General features: G+C 46.3%; 1 protein-coding gene and 1 long non-coding RNA gene across 2 annotated transcripts; both read left to right on the forward strand.

Moving 5' to 3' along the window:
• Window positions 1–9392: 9392 nt before the first annotated feature.
• Window positions 9393–9923, forward strand: LOC127323574 (3'-5' exonuclease-like). Its single transcript, XM_051351690.1, has one exon. The coding sequence runs from the start codon at window positions 9393–9395 to the stop codon at window positions 9921–9923; it is 531 nt and encodes a 176-aa protein (XP_051207650.1).
• A 4788-nt stretch (window positions 9924–14711) lies between these two features.
• Window positions 14712–18454, forward strand: LOC127323540 (uncharacterized). The gene is made up of 2 exons (XR_011755555.1): window positions 14712–17879; window positions 17971–18454. It is a non-coding gene; the product is annotated as an uncharacterized lncRNA (long non-coding RNA).
• Window positions 18455–20577: the final 2123 nt, after the last annotated feature.

Genomic DNA, 20577 nt, shown 5'->3' on the forward strand with positions numbered 1-20577 from the left:
AGCCTCGAGCGCGCCATCACCAACTTGGGTCGCCATCGCCGACACCGATCTACTTCCTCTTCATCAAGCTCGCCACAAGATTACTACTCTCATGGTGGTCTTTCGTCCTCAAGCTCTTCCTCAAGGCATGAAGACCATCATCGACCTCATCGCCCACATGCTCGTCATGAAGACTCTCGCTCCAACTCTAGGCGTGGAGAAATACATCGCCATGCTCGTCCACATGAGCGTCCTCAACAAGACCAAGGCCTACAACAAGATCGTCACCAAGCGGATCGCCATGCCCACCATGGGCGTGACGACCAACCCCAAGACCAAGGTCCTCAAGATCAACCTCGAAGAGATCTCCGCCGCCACCCTCGCCATGACCAACGTGGACGAGGAGAGCCACACCATGATCAAGACGAGAGGGCCAACATTGAGCATCGTCAACAACCGCGACAAGATCTTCAACCACATCCTCACCGTGAACCAAGTGAAGCAAGTGTTCACCTTCAATGCCAACCCAATGCTATGGTTGGCCGTAGAAGACCTCCTATTCCTCCTCTAGCCGCAAGAGATGAAGTCGCCCCTCCTCGTAGAAGAAACTTGGAGGATGAAGAAAACATGTTTGGAAGGCTCAAGTTCACCATGCCCAAGTTCAAGGGTGAAGAAGATGCCGAGGCATACCTCTCATGGGCACTCAAGGTTGACAAGATATTCCACATCCACAACTACTCCGGTGCCAAGAAAGTGGCTATGGCATCGCTTGAGTTTGAGGATTACGCCAACACTTGGTGGGAGCAAGTCCTCACTCTTTGGGAAGAAAATGGTGAACCTCCAATTGACACTTAGGAAGAGATGAAGAAAGAGATGCATGCTCGCTTTGTCCCAACGCACTACATGACCGACCTCTTCAACAAGCTCCAAAAGTTGAAGCAAGGCACCAAGACCGTTGAGGAGTTCTTCAAGGAGATGGAGCTCACTATGATGCGAGCCAACATCCAAGAGTCCGAGGACCAAACCATTGCTCGTTTCTTCAATGGCCTCAATTACCCCATCAAGAGGATCGTGGAGTTCCAACCATACTCTAACATGGTTGAGTTGGTCCACCAAGCATCGAAGGCCGAGCGCCAAGTGGTTGAGGACATCAAGTACTCCAAGGCCAAGACATACTTCTCCTCCAAGCTCGCTACATCAACTCCTCCTACTACAAGTGTCAAGGCCGACGTGTCCTCTACACCATCCAAGAAACCGACTATCCAAAGTCGCATGAAGCAAACGGTGTCTTCCACCGCCTCCTCTAAGGCATCTACGGGACCCTCTAATGTCACTTGCTTCAAGTGTGGCACCCAAGGCCACAAATCGTTTGAGTGCAAGAACACCAAGGTTATGATCACTATGGAGAATGGTGACATCGAGACGCTTGATGAGGATGAATATGAAGCCCTTGTGCAAGCCACCGTTGCAAATGAAGAAGCTTATGAGGAAGATAGTGGAGAAGACCCTCTCTTATGCGAGCATGACCCAAGTCCCTCACTTGTGGTCACAAGGGTGCTAACAACACAACCTCAAGCTATGGAAGAACAACGGTGCAACATCTTCCAAACCCGTGCCGGAATTGGTGGCAAGTCGATCAAGGTCATCATAGATGGTGGAAGTTGCCATAACCTTGCTAGCACCGAGTTGTGTGAGAAGCTCAACCTCACTCTCCGCAAGCATCCTCACCCTTACCATATCCAATGGTTGAGTGACAAGGGCAATGTCAAGATACAACATACCGTCACCGTCAATTTCAAGATTGGACCCTATGAGGACACTATCGAGTGTGACGTGGTACCCATGACGGTGTGCCACATGTTGCTTGGCCGCCCTTGGAAATTTGACAAGAAGGCTATACATGATGGACTCTCCAACACATACACCTTCAAGGTCAACGACAAGAAGTTCGAGTTGCGCCCGATGACTCCTAGCCAAATCATCGCGGATAACGCGAAGGCTTTAGCGAGGGCTCAACTCCGCACCCACCATAGTGAGATGAGAGGAGAGGGAGCGACCCACCACAAAGATAGTGAGCGCCACAAGCCATATATGAGTGAGACCAAGAGTGTTCTCCTAGCCACCAAGAGTGAGTGGAGAGAAGTCCAAGAGAACCCATCCACTATATTGCACTACGTGCTCATATGCAAGGGACCATCGTCGGCGACTAACGACTTAACCAACATTCGTCCGTCTTTGTTGTCTCTTTTGCAGGAATTTCAAGACGTCTTCCCCGATGAGCTCCCTCATGGACTACCACCACTTCGAGGCATAGAACACCGCATCGACCTCATACCCGGCGCTCCGCTTCCAAACCGTGCCGCCTACCGCACCAACCCCGAAGATACAAAGGAGATCCAACGCCAAATTCAAGATCTCCTCGCCAAAGGGTACGTTCGCGAAAGCCTTAGCCCTTGTGCGGTTCCCGTGATTCTTGTGCCTAAACCGGATGAGACGCAACGGATGTGTATGGATTGTCACCCCATCAATGCCATTACCGTCCGTTACCGCCATCCCATTCCGCGTTTAGATGACATGCTTGATGAGTTAAGTGGTGCCACGATTTTCTCTAAAGTCGATTTGCGTAGTGGCTACCATCAAATCCGCATGGCCATTGGTGATGAATGGAAAACGGCATTCAAGACCAAACTTGGTCTCTATGAATGGCTCGTTATGCCTTTCGGTCTTTCCAATGCTCCATCTACTTTCATGCGCCTCATGAATCACATCTTGCGTCCTCTCATTGGCAAGAGTGTGGTTGTCTATTTCGATGATATTCTCATTTATAGCAAAAACCTCGAGGACCATGTGCAACATGTGAGAGAGGTCTTGTGCATCTTGCGTCATGAAAAGCTTTATGCTAACCTCCCCAAGTGCACCTTTGCTCAAAACAAGTTGGTTTTCCTTGGCCTTGTGGTTTCTGCTAATGGGATTGAAGTTGATTCTTCCAAGGTGGAGGCCATCCATAATTGGCCCACTCCTACCAATGTTGGTCAAGTCCGAAGTTTCCATGGACTTGCCGGGTTTTACCGCCGCTTTGTGAAAGATTTTAGCACCATTGCTTGCCCTTTGAATGAGCTTACCAAGAAGAATGTTCCGTTTGTTTGGGGCAAGGCCCAACAAAATGCTTTTGATGAGTTGAAGAAACGCCTTACCGAAGCTCCCCTTCTTGTGCTTCCAAATTTTGCAAAAACTTTTGAGATTGAGTGTGATGCAAGTGGACTCGGTATTGGTGGCATTCTTATGCAAGAGGGCAAACCCGTGGCATACTATAGTGAGAAGTTGGATGGCGCACGCCTCAACTATCCTATATATGACAAGGAGCTCTACGCTTTGGTTCGTGTTCTTGAAGTTTGGCAACACTATCTTTGGCCAAAAGAGTTTATCATTCATTCCGACCATGAGTCCTTGAAATATTTGAAAAGCCAACACAACTTGAACAAACGACATGCAAAATGGGTCGAGTTCATTGAGTCCTTCCCATACGTAATCAAATACAAGAAGGGCAAGGACAATGTTGTGGCGGATGCTCTTTCCCGCAAAAACACCCTTTTGCTTACTCGTTTGGATTTTCATGTTTTGGGACTTGAAGAGATCAAAGAACTCTATCCTTCCGATTCTTTCTTTGCTCCGATTGTTGAGAAGTGTTCCGTTGAACGAGGAGTGGATGATTTCTATTTGCATGATGGCTACTTGTTCAAAGCCAACAAGATTTGCATTCCCGAGTCTTCGCTTCGAAAATTGCTTTTGCAAGAGTCACATGGAGGTGGTCTTATGGGACACTTTGGACGAGAGAAGACATATGCCATGCTCTCAACCCACTACTATTGGTCAAGAATGTACCGCGACGTGGAACGCCTTTGCCGCCGGTGCACAACATGCTTACAAGCTAAGTCTACCTCCAACCCTTATGGTCTTTACACCCCATTTCCTATTCCATATGCACCATGGACCAATATTAGCATGGATTTCGTTCTAGGATTGCCTCGCACTAAGCATGGTCATGATTCCATATTTGTGGTAGTGGATATATTCTCTAAGATGGCTCATTTCATTCCTTGTCACAAGAGCGACGATGCTTCACACATTGCTTCATTGTTTTTCAGGGACATTGTCCGCCTACATGGAGTACCGCAAAGCATTGTGTCGGATCGAGACGTCAAGTTCATGAGTTATCTTTGGAAGTCGCTCATGGCAAAGTTTGGAGTGAAGCTCTTATTCTCATCATCCTCGCACCCGCAAACGGACGGCCAAACGGAAGTGGTCAATCGAAGCCTCTCCACTCTCCTACGCATCCTCGTGAAGAAGAACTTGAAGTCATGGGAGGAGTGCCTTCCACATGCGGAGTTCGCCTACAACCGCGCCAAGCACTCAACAACATCAAGGAGTCCCTTCATGGTCGTCTACGGGTTTGAGCCGCTCACGGCACTCGACAACATCAAGGAGTCCCTTCATGGTCGTCTACGGGTTTGAGCCGCTCACGGCACTCGACATACTACCACTTCCCCTTCATGAGCGGACGAACATGGACTTCGACAAGCGCACCACCGCCGTGAAGAAACTACATGAAGAAACAAGAGCTACCATTCAAGAACATGTGCTTCGTCAAGCTACCCGCCTCAACACCAAGAAGAAGGAACGCATATTCCAAGAAGGAGACCTCGTTTGGATCCACCTCCGGAAGGAAAGATTCCCTCATGAACGCAACTCGAAGCTCAAGCCAAGAGGAGATGGCCCCTTCAAGGTCCTCAAACGCATCAACAACAACGCTTACGTCATCGACATCCCAACCTCCAAGTACTTGGTGAGCATCACGTTCAACGTTGCGGACTTATCGCCATATCATGAAGATGAGGAGGCACAAGAGTCGAGGGCGACTCTTTCCCAAGGGGGGAGATGATGCGGGGTGGCCTTCGGTCACCTCCACACCAAGACCAACAAGTCCCCCAAGTGGCCCAATGACGAGAGCCCGAGTTAAAGCTCTACATGATGAGGTGAACTCGCTCCTCACCACCCTTGATCTCGGTACCCCTTTGGATGGATTGTTACCTCATGCCGACGTGCTATGTGTCATTAGGTACAAGGCGCATCAAGACCCCGGAGAGGAGGAGACGCCAAGGTCAAGGGAGGGAGAGAAGCAGCTGGACATGGAGATGATCATGAAGCCGAACCCGACTTCGCTCGAAGCGCTCCAAGGAAGAGAAGGACGCTGGCCGGTCCAGGACCCGGTCAGACCGGCCCCACAACCGGACGCCCCGGTCCCGGGCCCGATCAACCGGGCGCCCAACCGGGCGCAGCTCCCTCATACCGGACGAAGACCGGAAACCTCGCAGATTCCCGGTTGGCTCCCGGTCGACCGGACCCAGGACCGGACCACCCGGTCATAGGCCCGGTCAGACCGGATCCAAACCGGGTCTGACGGGAATGACCCACCAAACTGCCTTAAGTTATCCATTCGCGTACCTGTTCGCCCTTGCTGGCCCTGTGTGCCTATATAAGTAGCCTGGACCCCTCCTTTACCCCTTAGACTTGTTTTGAACTCAAACCTACCTTTGAGCTTAGTCTCCCTAGGGTTATCATCCCTCTGTAATCAAGGCACCTTGGTTGTTGATTTGGATCTTGTTGAGTGAGATTCTAGTACAAGCTACTCTCTCTCCCTCATCAAGCTCTTCTTCTCCAACCCCAATCTCTCTCCGGGAATTCTGCCGCGTGCCTCTTCCTCGGAGATTCTATTGGCGTGGTCCATCGAGCCACGGGGGTAAGCATCGGGTGTATCGGGTTGGTGTGCGTGCGTGAGTACCGGCGTTCTTCGTGTTCTTCGTGTTCCTCGCATTCTCCCACCTCTTCCCTTGGTTTTCGGGGTCAAATCGCGAGATCGGGCCACTCCTGAGATCTTAGATATCATCAGGTGGCTTCCGGCCACCGCACACCCCTGGTCGGGTATGGGCCAGGCTGTCTTTTTTCAGTTTTCTGTTTCTTTTTTTGTTTTTTATTTTTTCCTTTTTCTTTTGTCTGTTTTCTTTTCCTATTTTGTTTTTCTTTCTTCTTTTTTGTTCAAATCTGAAAAAAATTCAAATTTAAAAAATGTTCAATGTCAAAAAGTGTTTAAATTCGAAAATTTTCAAATTCGAAAATGTTCAAATTTGAAAATGTTCAAATTCGAAAATTGTTCAAATTCGAAAATCGTTCAATTTCGAAATTTGTTCAAATTCGGAAATCGTTCAATTTCGAAACTTATTCAAATTCGAAAAATCGCTCAGTTTTTGAAATTTGTACAAATTCGAAAATCGTTCAATTCAAAATTTGTTTAAATTTTAAAACTGCTCAGATTTAAAACAGAGAAAAAAATGAGAAAGTAAAAAAGAAAAACAATTTGGACCAGCCCAACATACCTGGCCTGTGTGTGGTGGTCCGTCCGCACCAGCGATTCGTGGGCCGGCCCAACAACGATCTGGGGGTGGTCGGTGGCTGTTATACACCGACCAGGTCGGTGTAAAGCAGCTCCCGTGGCCAAGGGCGCACGGGGAAAGGTGGCGAGTGGCGCCAGGGGCGGTTGCGGGCTGGCAGGCGGTTGAGCGATGCCGGATGTGGCTTGTAGGGCGCGTGCGAGAGGAGCACGAAGATTGCGTTGACCAGGAAATTGGCTAGCGGAAATACATCGAAGAGGGGCCGGTAGTACCGGTTTTGACCGGAAGTTCTGTCGTCAGTCACCGGTAGTACCTAAAATGTCAAAAATTTCAGATCTAAGATCTGCGCGACGAACTGCACGAACTCGGGGCAAAAAGTTGAGCAGAGAATCGTGGATTTTGATGGAATTTGATGGAATTGGCCGATGAAAATTGGAGGAAGTGTAGATCAACACCAAAGACAACAAATCTGTGGACCAAAACCACAAAAAACGCAACTAATCCTCAGATCCAAATTCGAGCTATTTTTTGGGGAAATTTTTTTGGAAAAAGTTTGGGCGAAAATGAAGAAATTTATAGCAACCTTTGCACTAATACCATGTGATGCGGGCTGAGCCCATGTGGGTTGCCCGATCTCACGAATTCGACCAAGAACATGAGGGGTGATGGATCAACACAAGAACACAATGAACACACGCTGATGAGGACATCCCTACTGAACTACTACGTTAGTCATTGCAAGATGAAGAAGATATTGCTGTGAAGCTCAAGTCCAAGGAAGTTAGGATTGAACCCATTACAAGGGCTCGTACGATGCTACTTAAACAACAGTTGAATTCACTCCTGAATAATACTTTGATCGATGAGAACTTTATACTGCCTAAGTCCTTTGCCTTGTGTATGATTAGGTACAAAGACGGAGCAAGCGTCGCACGAGGAGAAGAGAACCAGCTAGACATGGTGGTTGACGTGAAGACATTCCATGGACGCGCGAGGGAGGAAAGGGAGGCATGCACGAAGGAGTAAGAAGAAGTCCACGCCGGCTCCACGCCCGGCAGCACCGGCCGTCACGCCAGACGGACCGACGCTAGGCCCGGCAGCGCCGGCTGCCACACCGGATGACCCGGCAGACACCGGCCCCTACACCGGTGCCCACCGGACCAGGATCAGGAAGGATGACGCGCCCGCCCGGTGGCCGCCCGGCGCCTCTCCCAGCTGCTGCCGGCTCACCTGGTCCCAGGCCCGGTCCCACCTAATGAGCAGTGTGTGATAAAATAAAAAAAACGAGAAAATTGAAAAGAAGCAAAAGAGCTACATTGTTGTGTGTGATAAAATAAAAATTGTGAAGTTCTAATAAAATGAATTGAAGGCCTCGTTTACTTTTCTGCACCTTATTGAGCAATCTTGTGCATGTCCCGTTGAGGTTTGCAAGTGTCTCTCGAGTGCATTGCAACATTATTCATCCATATAGTTGCATTGCCACATTTATAGCCTTGTGTGAGTTTCTTACGGTGTTTTATACGGTCAGCGCTAGAGCTTGTTATTGGTGCATATAGGTAGCCTACCTACAGCCCCACATATATCTTGCTTTGTCGTGTGACTGTTCTTATACCCTTGATATTCGCTTCGCTACATCCATGCACTAGTTTGTCAATCCAAGTGGTAAGCAATACTAATTTACTTTGGAGCGGTAAGATTTATCTTTCTTATCAGTTTTGAGTGAGTTGTGAGAGTACCACTACAGATTTTTTATTTAGTGCACTAACTACTAATCATGTCTTCTAGTGATGCTGATGTTATTTCATAGAAAAAGGTGGGAGTATGAAGCTCTTTGTGACGATGTGAGGCGTGAGTTTCGTAAGTAGGGCGAAGAACTTAATGAGGACATTCAGACCGTCACCAAGAAGCTTGACACTACTAATGAGATCGTCAAAACTATCCAAGTACTAATGACGGATATTCATCGTACTCTTCAACAGCAACAACAACAGTCCCAACATGAAGATGAGGACAGTGTTCATGGTGATTTCGAGGCTGCACCCACTGCTCATGAGCGTGGTATTGGACTTGGTATCCATGGTCGTGGTTTTTCCCCGTCGGAGCCCGCCTTGTTCCTCCACAACCGCAAGACGATGGTTTGGGTAAGCCAAAATTCTCAATACCCAGATTTGAAGGAGGTCCAGATGTTGAAGAATACCTCACATGAGAGCTCAAAATTGAGAAGTTATGGCGACTACATGATTATACTGAAGATAGGAAGATCAAGTTTGGGCTATGCGTTGCGTTGGTGGGATGGAATTACTCGTGCCCGCGAAGAAGATGGAGAGCTACCCATTATTACATGGTGCACCATGAAGGAGGTTATGCGAGCTTGTTTTGTTCCCACTAATTATTTGAGATCAATATATGATAAGTTGACCCTGTTGCGACAAGGTGTGATGATTACTTCACACGGAAAACAGAGAGAACGATCGAAGCGTCGCCGCCAGAAGTTGCATCACCGCTGGCGCCATTGGGCTAGCCTTTTCACTTCCCTCCACTATATACATGCCTTGTTCTTCCTCAGATCTCCATAGCCACCAAAACTGCACCATTAGCCACATCTCTCTCCTGAAAAAGAGCTCGGCCGGCACCGACCTCTCTCTCTCCTACGCCCCGGATGGCCCTCTCTCGAGTCTCTCATGGATACAGAAATGGTGAAGCTCGCGCGCACCCTCGACTTCCCTTGATCTGAAGTCTACTACGATGTCATCGAGAAAATGGATTTCAAGGTCACATACACCCACCGTGCGAAGAGGGTGGAGAGGTAGATCCGCGCCGTCAAGATGGATTTCCTCGACACCGCGGAAATCAAGGTTAGCTTTTCCATGGCTTTTGTTATCAAAGAAGCATTTTCTTAGAAGGTGCTTAAAATTTAGAGATATCATAAAGCATCCAAAATCCCAATGGCAATTTTTTCTGTGTTTGATGGCCGTGGGCTTGGACTGCGAGTCCACCGACCCTCGCGAGGGTAGAGCTAATCAACGCGCCGCCATCCTTCAACTCTCCATCGCGCAACAGACTTTGGTCTTCCATGTTGTTCATGCCGATGAAGTGCCACAACTTCTCATAGATTTCCTTGCGGACAAGAACATTAGATTCTGTGGCGCGGCAATCCACAATGATTTGAATATGTTGCATAGCTACAACATTATTGGTATTCCGTATGCAATCAACCTCCAGCAGATCCTCCAGAACCCCGTCCCAAATAAGCAGACTCCGAGTTTGTATGATTTGGCAAATCATTATATTGGGACGGGTCTTGGGAAGAAGAAGAAATTTAATAAGAAGAACAAACTGCCGAAGACCTCCAAGGAATTAGCAGAAGAAGATGCACTGATTTTTGGATGGGGCAATTTTCCCTTGAGCCATAAGAAACTGCAGTATGCCGCTCTCGACGCTCTCCTCGGCTTCGAGCTGGGTAGGAGGCATTTCCGGGCACTTGGCTACAATAGCTAGTTGGATCGCCTCGAACTTAATATTTATGAGTAGATGCATGGTGGTGTGGTGTGTGGTGCCGTGTGTGCCTTCTATGTATGAACATATGAATCGTCACGATCAATATATTAAATCTCTCTATTATATTGTTATTTAAATTCCTCACATTTTTCTAATAATAATGGACATATTATTTGTCCAAATGCGATTTCAAAATTCAAAGATATTAAGTATGCCATATTATATGAATAATGCATATATTATTTGATAATAATATTAATAAATAAAAAAAAAATTTATTTCATACTCAAATTCCTCACATCTATAATATCTATAAAGTTCATCCCCACTAACATGCATTTAATGTTTGCAAGCTCGAATTTGGTGCAGCCACATCCCTCCAGTTCTTTCCATCCGTCTGATAGTAAATCTATGGTCATCCTATAAAGTAGGAACTAATAGAGCTCTACATGTTACCGCATGATCTCCTGATGCATATTGTATGCATGCCAGCCGATCCAAGCTCACGCACAGACGATATTCATTGTTCAACTCTCCCACCCCCGCCGGATTCAGTTGTGTCCCTTTAGTTCTCTCCCGTAAGTGGCAATTAAAACGAACGTTAAGCCGTGCGTCTCCTCAGTTGCCGTCCCCACCACATCTCTCAACAATCCACGGTTATATATCCCTCATCACACACCAGGCACACCTCCACATGAAGCACAGTGCACAGTCGGTTTCCGGAACAATGGCGCCACCTATGTCATTTTGCTGCCGCGGTGTTGACCCGAGATTGTGGTGTACGGTGCATGCATCTTCTCACCGTCATCAATCTATCTGGCCGGCCAGCATCGCCCTGTGTCGCTGATCTTAGGTGCTGGCGATTGCCACTGCAATAGATTGGCAGAGGTCATGTCCGGTAATACATATTTAATAAGATTACTTATCTTATTTCATGTAGTTAAGCTTCATCTGCGTTGTTGATGTCCCATGGCCCCATCTGCCTCTCATCCTTTTTGCTTCCTCGACACTTGGTAAAATTCTGGTGTGAACTGACCTGCCTTCGTTCATCAAAGAATTATGATAATGTCTTCCTTTCTCAATGTGCATCTATCAATAAAAATCTCTGGTTTGATTGGTTCTTTCTTAACCTTTTGTTGTTGCTGCAGGTTACAGTACGTGAAAGAGCAAATAAGAGAAGCCGCAGTGTGGTGTCCACCTATCTGTTATTATGTTAAGTCAGCCCTCAAGTTGTCTGGACCATAGGTCCATTTCGTCAGATTGCATACCCGTCAGTGCTTTTAGATTTCCTCACCATGAATACTACATGTATCTCTCCAGCTTCGTCATCTTCAGCGCAATGTAACGGCATAAACCAGGTTCAAGTACATAAAGACCGACAACGTGACATCAACTTAATCTTATAAGATAGCTTCAAACAATCAGACTTACAATGTTACAGCAACATCAACAACTCAGGGTACTGAATCAAACTGCTTCAAGGTCAGCTAGAACAATCTGGTGGTAAGAAAGTTTAAAAACATAATCAAGATCATTAGTCTGCAATGAGCTATCCCTTTTGGTGCATGTAACCTCATCATTCAAGTAACCTGTGACGAAGTGAATTAAGAACTACATATACGAATGTGGGGACAGTGTGTCAATTAGGTCGAAAAGACAGCAGCCACACATGATGTTAAAGACTATTTGAGATCTAATTTGTTTTACCCATCTGAGGAGCAGAAAAATTCCATGTAGTGCAGTACAAAATCAGTTCTTTTGTGTCAAATAAAATAATTACTGCATTTAGAAATACAATATTAAGTGGTTCCCTATCAACAACATGAAGCGATGGCATAAATTTAGCTATAAAGATAATAATGAAATCATGTGGTAGTATAAGGAACCCTCCATTTTTAGATATAAGGTGTATAGTTTTTTACATATAAATTAAGAAACACACATGAAGAGAAAACTACAAAAGGTTATGACGGGCTTGATCCTGAAAAATTGTCATTATAAAATAGAGAAGTTTTCAAACGATACACAAACAAGTTCCTAAAAAAATATCCACAGAGGTTATCCAATGCAATATACCTTACATTTTGTAGACATTTATCAAAAAAACTACACCTTATATCTAGAAACGGAGGTAGTATGTACAATTATCGAAACAAGGTTTACGTTACTCCTGTGTACTTTTTGGGTGAATGCATGTCAATTTAATACGACCAGAGGGAGTATATGCTTACTCTTGATAATTGCATATGCAAATGAGCATTATTTTCATAGACTGTTCGTGCTATTTTCTGCATACAAGAAAGTCATCTCTAATGCCCGCCCCCACGCACGAGGTACCAACTAGTTTTTCTAATAGTTATGCATATATTATTTGTCCACTTGCGGTTTAAAGATTTAAAGATATTAATTATTTGAACATATAATATGAATAATCCATATATCATTTGATAATAATACTAATAAATGAATAAAAACAAAATTATTTCATATTCAAATTCCTCACATTTTTCTAATAGTTATGCATATATTATTTGTCCACTTGCGGTTTAAAGATTTAAAGATAATAATTATTTGGCCATATTATATGAATAATGCAATTATTATTCGATAATAATATTAATAAATGAATAAAACAAAATTATTTCATATTCAAAGTCCTCAAATTTTTCTAATAGTTATGCATATATTATTTGTCCAATTTTGGTTTAAAGATTTAAAGATATTAATTATTTGGCCATATTATATGAATAATGCATATATTATTTGATAATAATATTAATAAATGAATAAAAAACAAAATAATTTCATATTCAAATTCCTCACATTTTTCTAATAGTTATGCATATATTATTTGTCCACTTGCGGTTTAAAGATTTAAAAATATTTTATTTGGCCATATTATATGAATAATGCATATATTATTTGATAATAATATTAATAAATGAATGAAAACAAAATTATTTCATATTCAAATTCCTCACACTTTTTAATAGTTATGCATAAATTATTTGTCCACTTGCGGTTTAAAGATTTAAAGATATTCAAATTCCTCACATTGGAATGCTATATTACTATCTTATGGTAGTATTTACAATAAGGTACAACCACATTCGCGGGAGCACAGCAGGAAAAAACTGAGGAGTTAAGCGTGCTGATGGTGGAGTAGTGTGAGGATGGGTGACCGACCGGTAAGTTACCAAGTGTAGAATTTGAGTATGGGTTAAGTGTAATTAGTGTTTACAATGGTCCAAGTGAGAGAGTAACACTAGTAATAATTCGCTAGTCTATAATTGTTTTAGTTCGTCAGCGAATGGGTAAAATCCGTCATGGACACGTGTTGCTGATAGTTTGCAGGACCGTGGCGGACCTCGCGTCATAGATGGCTAGACTGATGGTTAGGAAAGTGCGTCACAGGTCCATGATGACTTTATGCTGGCCCAGAACCCACCCGGCCCGCTCCGCTGTGACTCCTTTGGCCATCGCGGATTGCTTTCCGTCGGTCGGATCCTTGGAGGCATTATGTCAGTTCAATGATTGGCCTGTCAGTTCAATGATTGGCCTGTCAGTCCTGTCACATGATGTCATCATTGCCGTCTAGCTGACAACTCCGGACCAACCTCCTCCTACCACGTGTCCATGTAGAATTGTATTCGACGCTGACATGTGCCACGAGCGTGGCCATTGGCATGTCGACACGTGTCACACGGAATACCAACATGTGCGTGTGGATGGCCCACTACCATCTCGACACGTGGCACAATGAACTTCTGACACATGGACAATTGGGGCCCACATGCAGGCACACACGTGGCACTGAACTGAACTTTGGGCCCATGTTTGTAGTCACTACAACGAGCCATTAATGGACGGCCCAATTGTGGCGGTCTTGTATGGGAATGGCCCATTAGTGGACGTCCCAATTCTGTTGGTCCGGTATAGGAATGGCCCATTAACGGATGGCCCACTTGTGGCGGTCCTGATGTAGCCCGACCTACGGTCTTCGCTTCATCATGTGCGTCAACGTCAAGAACCACACTCAAGTCCGAGGTCACGGAGGCATGGAAGAGAAGAAGGAAGAAGAGCGTCTGAGGTTGCCTAGGAGAGAAGACGCCTGCCACAAGTCAATTCGGGCCAAGGCCCATGTACCCCTTTGTTTCCCTAAACTACCCCTCCTTAGTGGCTCCCTATATATAGGCTCCCACCTCCCCCTTCATTAGGTAAGGAATGAACTTGAGAGAATTATGCTCATGCCTCCACCATCCCTTTGGGATTAGGGTAACCCCCTCCTTAGATTACCAAAATCTATTGTACAAGGCACTCCTTATATGATTAGTCTCTCACACTTGTGATTCTACCACCGGTCTCTCACTCGTGTAATTCCACCGATCGTATACCGATCTTCCTCTCGGGGATTCTACCGTGTGTCTTTCCCTTGAGAGATTCTATCGGGATAGTGGTTCGGGCTATCGGGAGTAAACCGGAATTGTATCGGGTTGTGTTGCGTGCGTTCGCGTGTGTTCATCGTGTTCTTCGCCGTGTTCTTCGTGCTCTTCCTCTCCCTCCGCCTTTCCCTCGGTCAATTCGTGAGATCGGGCAACCCACGTGGCCTTAGGCCGCATCATATGGTATCAGAGCAAAGGTTGCCACGAATTTGACCCTCCAATTTCACCAATTTCACCCAAAAAAAGATTCCCAAAAAAATACCCAAAAAATAGCTCGAAAATTGATCTCCGGATTTGTTGCGTTTTTTGTGGTTTTTATCCACTGATTTGATGTCTTTGGTGCTGATCTATATTTCCCCCATATTTTTGTTGCCCAATTTCATCAATTTCATCCAGATCTGAAAGGATTTGACCACCGTTTTCGTGGCTGTTCATCCCGTGTTCATCTTCTTCCCGAGCAGCTCGAGCCAAACACGGCTCAGCGCCAGCGAGCTCGCCTCGATTTTCCCTGCCACGCTCCACCTCCCCGCCGGCCGCCCACCTTCCCGCTCACCATCTCCAACCACCACTGTTTCCGTTCCGCTCGTCCGCAGGCGCTAGCCGCCCACCGCCAGGCTCGCCTCCCCTCGCGCCAAGCCACGCGCAGGCCCGCCCCGCGTCAAACCACCAGGCCGCCGTTCCCTGGACCCTCACCGCGCGGCCACCACATCCCTGCATCGAAGCCGCCGCACGCCACCAGCCGCCGCCACCCCTGGCCCACCGCACCAGCATCGCGCGCGCAGGCCTACACCACCGAGCCGCATCTCCTCCCGCTCGCCCTTGCTCCGCTCGCCACTAGGCCCAGCCACAGCCGCGCATCGCCAGCAGCCTCTGGTTCCTCCCGCTACTCCCCTGCCGCGTTTTGCCTCCAACTTGATTCCACACACGCGCTACTCTCAGATTCCATCGCTCAGCTCAGGCACACAGCAATTCGAGTCCCAGCGAAAGTTTTGACAGACAAACCGGGGGGCAACCGGACCGGAGCCAAACCGGACGGCACGCCGGATGGTCCGGCCCAGGATCCGGTCCAATCGGCCCCCTGACCGGATTTCGCAATTTTGACTCCACTTTTTGCCCCAAATTTTGACAACTTTCCGGAGCTCGTTTGACTCCAAATTTTAACAGCATCCCCCAATTACTCTACATAGGCCATCTCTAATTTTTAACGATTTTTGGAGCCCAACTTTTGACCGCTCGTTTCGACCCAACTTTTCGGGCATTGACTTAATTTGCCCGGTTTCCGTTTTGGAGTGCCTTTGGTCCGTGAGAACCGCTTCCGCGCCTACACCAACACCGCGACAACGGCATTGGCACCCCGGATTCCGGCGCATCTTCGACACCATCGTCATCACCATCATCGCAAGTTCGTGTGCTTGACACCGCCTAACGTCAATAGGTATAACTTGCCTCCCCTACCCCTTGTAGCCCATTTCTTCCTTTGCGTACCTATCCCATTGAGAGTGGCTTTCCAATTGTTGCGAAGCATTGCACAAGTGTCACGACCGTGAGAGGGTGTGTGTGCGCGTTGTGTTGAGCAAAGCTCCGAAGCAAGCTCGGTGAGAAAGATACACAAAAGAAGAAAAAGTGTGACATAGAGAAAAAGAAAGCTTCTAAGCATAGGAAAAAGAGTGAAAAAAAAGAGAAAAAGAAAAAAGAAATAGACAAAAAAGTGTGTGTGCCACCGATACAAAGGAGTCCAAAGCTTCTAAGCGCAAAGAGAGAAAGAGAAGAGTGGCATTTGTGCAAATCTTGTTGCTTCCCTCTTATGCAACCGAGCTACGTTCTCTCTTGTGTTGGCGTGACGCCGAGCATATAGTCTTCGTTAGGACCATTTTTGTCACTTGCTCAATTCCTTGGTCGCGCTAACCCTATTGTTCTCCTTTGTGTGCGTTTCCGTGTTTCCTTGACATAGATCACTACTTTTGACATTTGACTTTGGATCTTACCCACATTTGACAATAGACTTTTCCGTTGATCTTTTTCGTTTGCTATCCACCCCTTACCCACCACATATAGAGTTCTTAGCCTTTTGCGTGTGCTTTGAGTGTGTGTGTGAGTAACCCGATACATTTCGACTTTGCTCTTGACTTGAACCATTTTCCGATACTTTCTTGATAGGTGAGATACTTGTGTAGCTTTCCTTCCACCACATACATATACACCTTCCTAGTGAGATATATACATGATGACCCCACAAGAGCAAGCCGAGATGAGAGCATACTTCGCCTAGCTAGATGCTCGAGAGGCCAAAATGACCCTCCAAGACAAAGCCGAGTGCAAATCCTACTTCAAACACCTTGAGAGCAAGAGTGATACACACCATGAGTCGAGTGAGGATGTTTCGATTTCTAACAACTTAACGTCTACTCCTCTTGTGCTGTCTTCCTCTTTGCTAGGTTTCTCGGACATCGACGACGCCATTGCCATGGAGATGAGGGACTCCACTATATGTGAGATGAGCGACTCCACTATATGTGAGATGAGTGACTCCACTATATGTGAGCGTGATGAGTGCCTCCACTTCGAGAGCATGAGTGATACACCGAGTGAGATGAGAGTGGTAGTTGATAGGTCATGTGAGGCCATTTCGAATTCTAAAAACTTACCCTCTACCTCTAGTGTGTTTCCTTGTGTCTTATTAAGTCCCATGGATGACGAGACGCCGATCATGGAGAAGATGTACATGGTGCATGAAGATGATGATATCACACCATGCTTGTTGCTTCAAGATGAACATGGAGGCCACATAGAGCCTACCTCTTCCACAACACCTACCTCATATGAGCGGGACTACAAAGGTACCTATATGGGTGTTGATGATGCCATGATCCCACTAGTGGACATGATGATTTATGAGTGCTTGCATGAGTTGGATGATCCTATTGCTATGTCATATGCCTCTTTCACTTTCCCTTGTGCTACTTGTGATACCACCATTGTTGATCATGTGGAAATAGTTGCTTGTGACAATTTGACCATACCATGCTATGATACAAATTTGAACATGTTTTGTGCTACATGCTTGCAATATTCTCCCATTAGTGCAACCAAAATGTTGAATACTTTCTCTTCCCAATGCTTCGTTTGCCATAATGTTAATATGCTTGTAAATGATATTGCCCCCATAGCTCTCTCACATTTTGGAGACTTTGCATATATCCATGTTGAGCATGTTCCCATGTTTACTCCGCATATTCACCACATCTACTATGGTAAATTGCTTAATGCTAATGGTGATGTGCAAAAGAATTGGACCATCATGATGGATGATGTGTTCATATACCACGCACACACGTTGTTCTTGTTGTCTAACATGTGTGTAGATACCCAAACTCCAATGTCAACCTCGATTGAGCACGAGTTGACAAAAAGAGCTCTTGAGAGCATGATACAAGTGAGCTCCAATGAATGGTTTCGCTCGCACACTTCGACTACACAAGATCTCTCAATGAGAGCACACCGACATCTTGCTAAGGTGACCTCCTTCTACTTGCGCTCTCCTGCTACATCCAATGAACTTTGGCTACGCTTTGATTGCTCCTTTGCTTTTCTTGTGCTATTGATAGGGCTCTCGACAAGTGAAGGAACATTCAAGCGTTGGTGTCATCTACCTCCTCTACACATTCACGAAGACTCATCGTCGAGGACGACTCTTTTTCAAGTGGGGGGAGATGATGTAGCCCGACCTACGGTCTTCGCTTCATCATGTGCGTCAACGTCAAGAACCACACTCAAGTCCGAGGTCACGGAGGCATGGAAGAGAAGAAGGAAGAAGAGCGTCCGAGGTTGCCTAGGAGAGAAGACGCCTGCCACAAGTCCATTCGGGCCAAGGCCCATGTACCCCTTTGTTTCCCTAAACTACCCCTCCTTAGTGGCTCCCTATATATAGGCTCCCATCTCCCCCTTCATTAGGTAAGGAATGAACTTGAGAGAATTATGCTCATGCCTCCACCATCCCTTTGGGATTAGGGTAACCCCCTCCTTAGATTACGAAAATCTATTGTACAAGGCACTCCCTATATGTTTAGTCTCTCACACTTGTGATTCTACCACCGGTCTCTCACTCGTGTGATTCCACCGATCGTATACAGATCTTCCTCTCGGGGATTCTACCGTGTGTCTCTCCCTTGAGAGATTCTATCGGGATAGTGGTTCGGGCTATCAGGAGTAAAATGGAATTGTATCGGGTTGTGTTGCGTGCGTTCGCGTTTGTTCATCGTGTTCTTCGCCGTGTTCTTCGTGTTCTTCCTCTCCCTCCGCCTTTCCCTCGGTCAATTCGTGAGATCGGGCAACCCGCGTGGCCTTAGGCCGCATCAGGTCCGGTATGGGAATGGCCCATTTTTGGTGGCCATAACGACAAGCCCATTTACGGTGGTCCTTTTGTTGGCCCACTTACGGCCGGCCTTTTAACAGCCTAAATGCGCGGCCTACTATCCTGGCCCGTTGTTACTACTGCAACGTCTCAAAAAACAATTGCAAAAAAGGCATGTTACTTCGGGCCCATGGTGTGTTAATAATGGCTTGTTAGCACAGCCCGACCTGGTTATCGTAGCCGGCCCGTTACTACCAGCCCATAAATGCCAGCCCGTAAACAACGTCCGGCCTCGTTATCTTAGCTGGACCGTTACTTTCAGCCTGTCAAACCCGGCGTGTCAAATAGCGGTCGTTTTGTGGCTGCCTTGATACGTCCATTTCGCATCACTATTTTATATCATAATTTACTGTTATTCATTGATATATTTCATATTTAGAGATGATACTTATGTTATTTCACCTATTTTGCATGTTTCATGATTATTGGAGAATTATTCACCAGAGTCAGAATTCTACTGGAAAAAGCACCGTCAGGATACAATATTTCTGAAGATCAACAATTGACGGAAAATATACCGAAGGTCTTATTTCTCCAGAAGGAGGAGCCAGCCAAAAGGAGAGGCCGAGGAGGGCCGCCGTGGGCCCTCCCCATAGGCCGGCGCGGCCACCAGGCCAGGCGCGCCGCCACGTGGGGAGGGGGCCCACCACCCTCCTCGGCCATCTCCCCTTCGCGTACTTCATCTTCCGAAAACCCTAAGGTGCGGGAGAGGATCGAGAATAGACACAGCCGCCTCTGCGGGGCGGAAAATACCAGAGAGAAAAGAGCTCTCCGGTAGGCTGAAATCCGCCGGGGAAATTCCCTCCCGGAGGGGGAAATCGTCGCCATCGTCACCGTCATCGAGCTGGACTTCATTGGGATCATCATCATCATCTCCACCACCGACACCGTCATCTCCACCGCTGCACTTCGTCTCCGCTGTAACATCTAGGATTGAATCTTGATTATTTCATAGGGGAAACTCTCCCGGTGTTGATTACTCCTTGTTATTGATGCTATTGAGTGAAACCATTGAACCAAGGTTTATGTTCAGATTGTTATTCATCATCATATCACCTCTGATCATGTTCCATATGATGTCTTGTGAGTAGTTCGTTTAGTTCTTGAGGACATGGGTGAAATCTAAATGTTAGTAGTGAACTATGTTGAGTAATATTTAATGGTTTGATATTTAAGTTGTGGTGTTATTCTTCTAGTGGTGTCATGTGAGCGTCGACTACATGATACTTCACCTTTATGGGCCTAGGGGAATGCATCTTGTATTCGTTTGCTAGTTGTGGGGTTGCCGGAGTGACAGCAATCTGAACCCCCATTCGTATATCGATGCATGAGGGATAGCAGGATCTCAGAGTTTAAGGCTGTTGTTAGATTTATCTTAATTACTTTCTTGTATTTGCGGATGCTTTCAAGGGGTTTAATCACAAGTATGTATTAGTCCTAGGAAGGGCGGTGCATTAGCATAGGTTCACCCACACAACACTTATCAAAACAATGAAGATTAATCAACTATATGAAGCGAAAGCACTAGACTAAATTCCCGTGTGTCCTCAAGAACGTTTGGTCATCATAAGTAAACAAACCGGCTTGTCCTTTGTGCTAAAAAGGATTGGGCCACTTGCTGCAATTATTACTCTCGCATTTTACTTACTTGTACTTTATTTATCTGCTATATCAAAACCCCCTGAATACTTGTCTGTGAGCAATTACAGTGAATCCTTCATCGAAACTGCTTGTCAACACCTTCTGCTCCTCGTTGGGTTCGACACTCTTATTTATCGAAAGTACTACGATACACCCCCTA

The sequence above is a fragment of the Lolium perenne genome, chromosome 3 (genome assembly GCF_019359855.2).
Source record: "Lolium perenne isolate Kyuss_39 chromosome 3, Kyuss_2.0, whole genome shotgun sequence".
NCBI lineage: Eukaryota > Viridiplantae > Streptophyta > Magnoliopsida > Poales > Poaceae > Lolium > Lolium perenne.

Coding starts and splice junctions, on each gene's coding strand:
- LOC127323574 (XM_051351690.1), top strand. CDS start 9,393: ATGGCCGTGGGCTTGGACTGCGAGTCCACCGACCCTCGCGAGGGTAGA.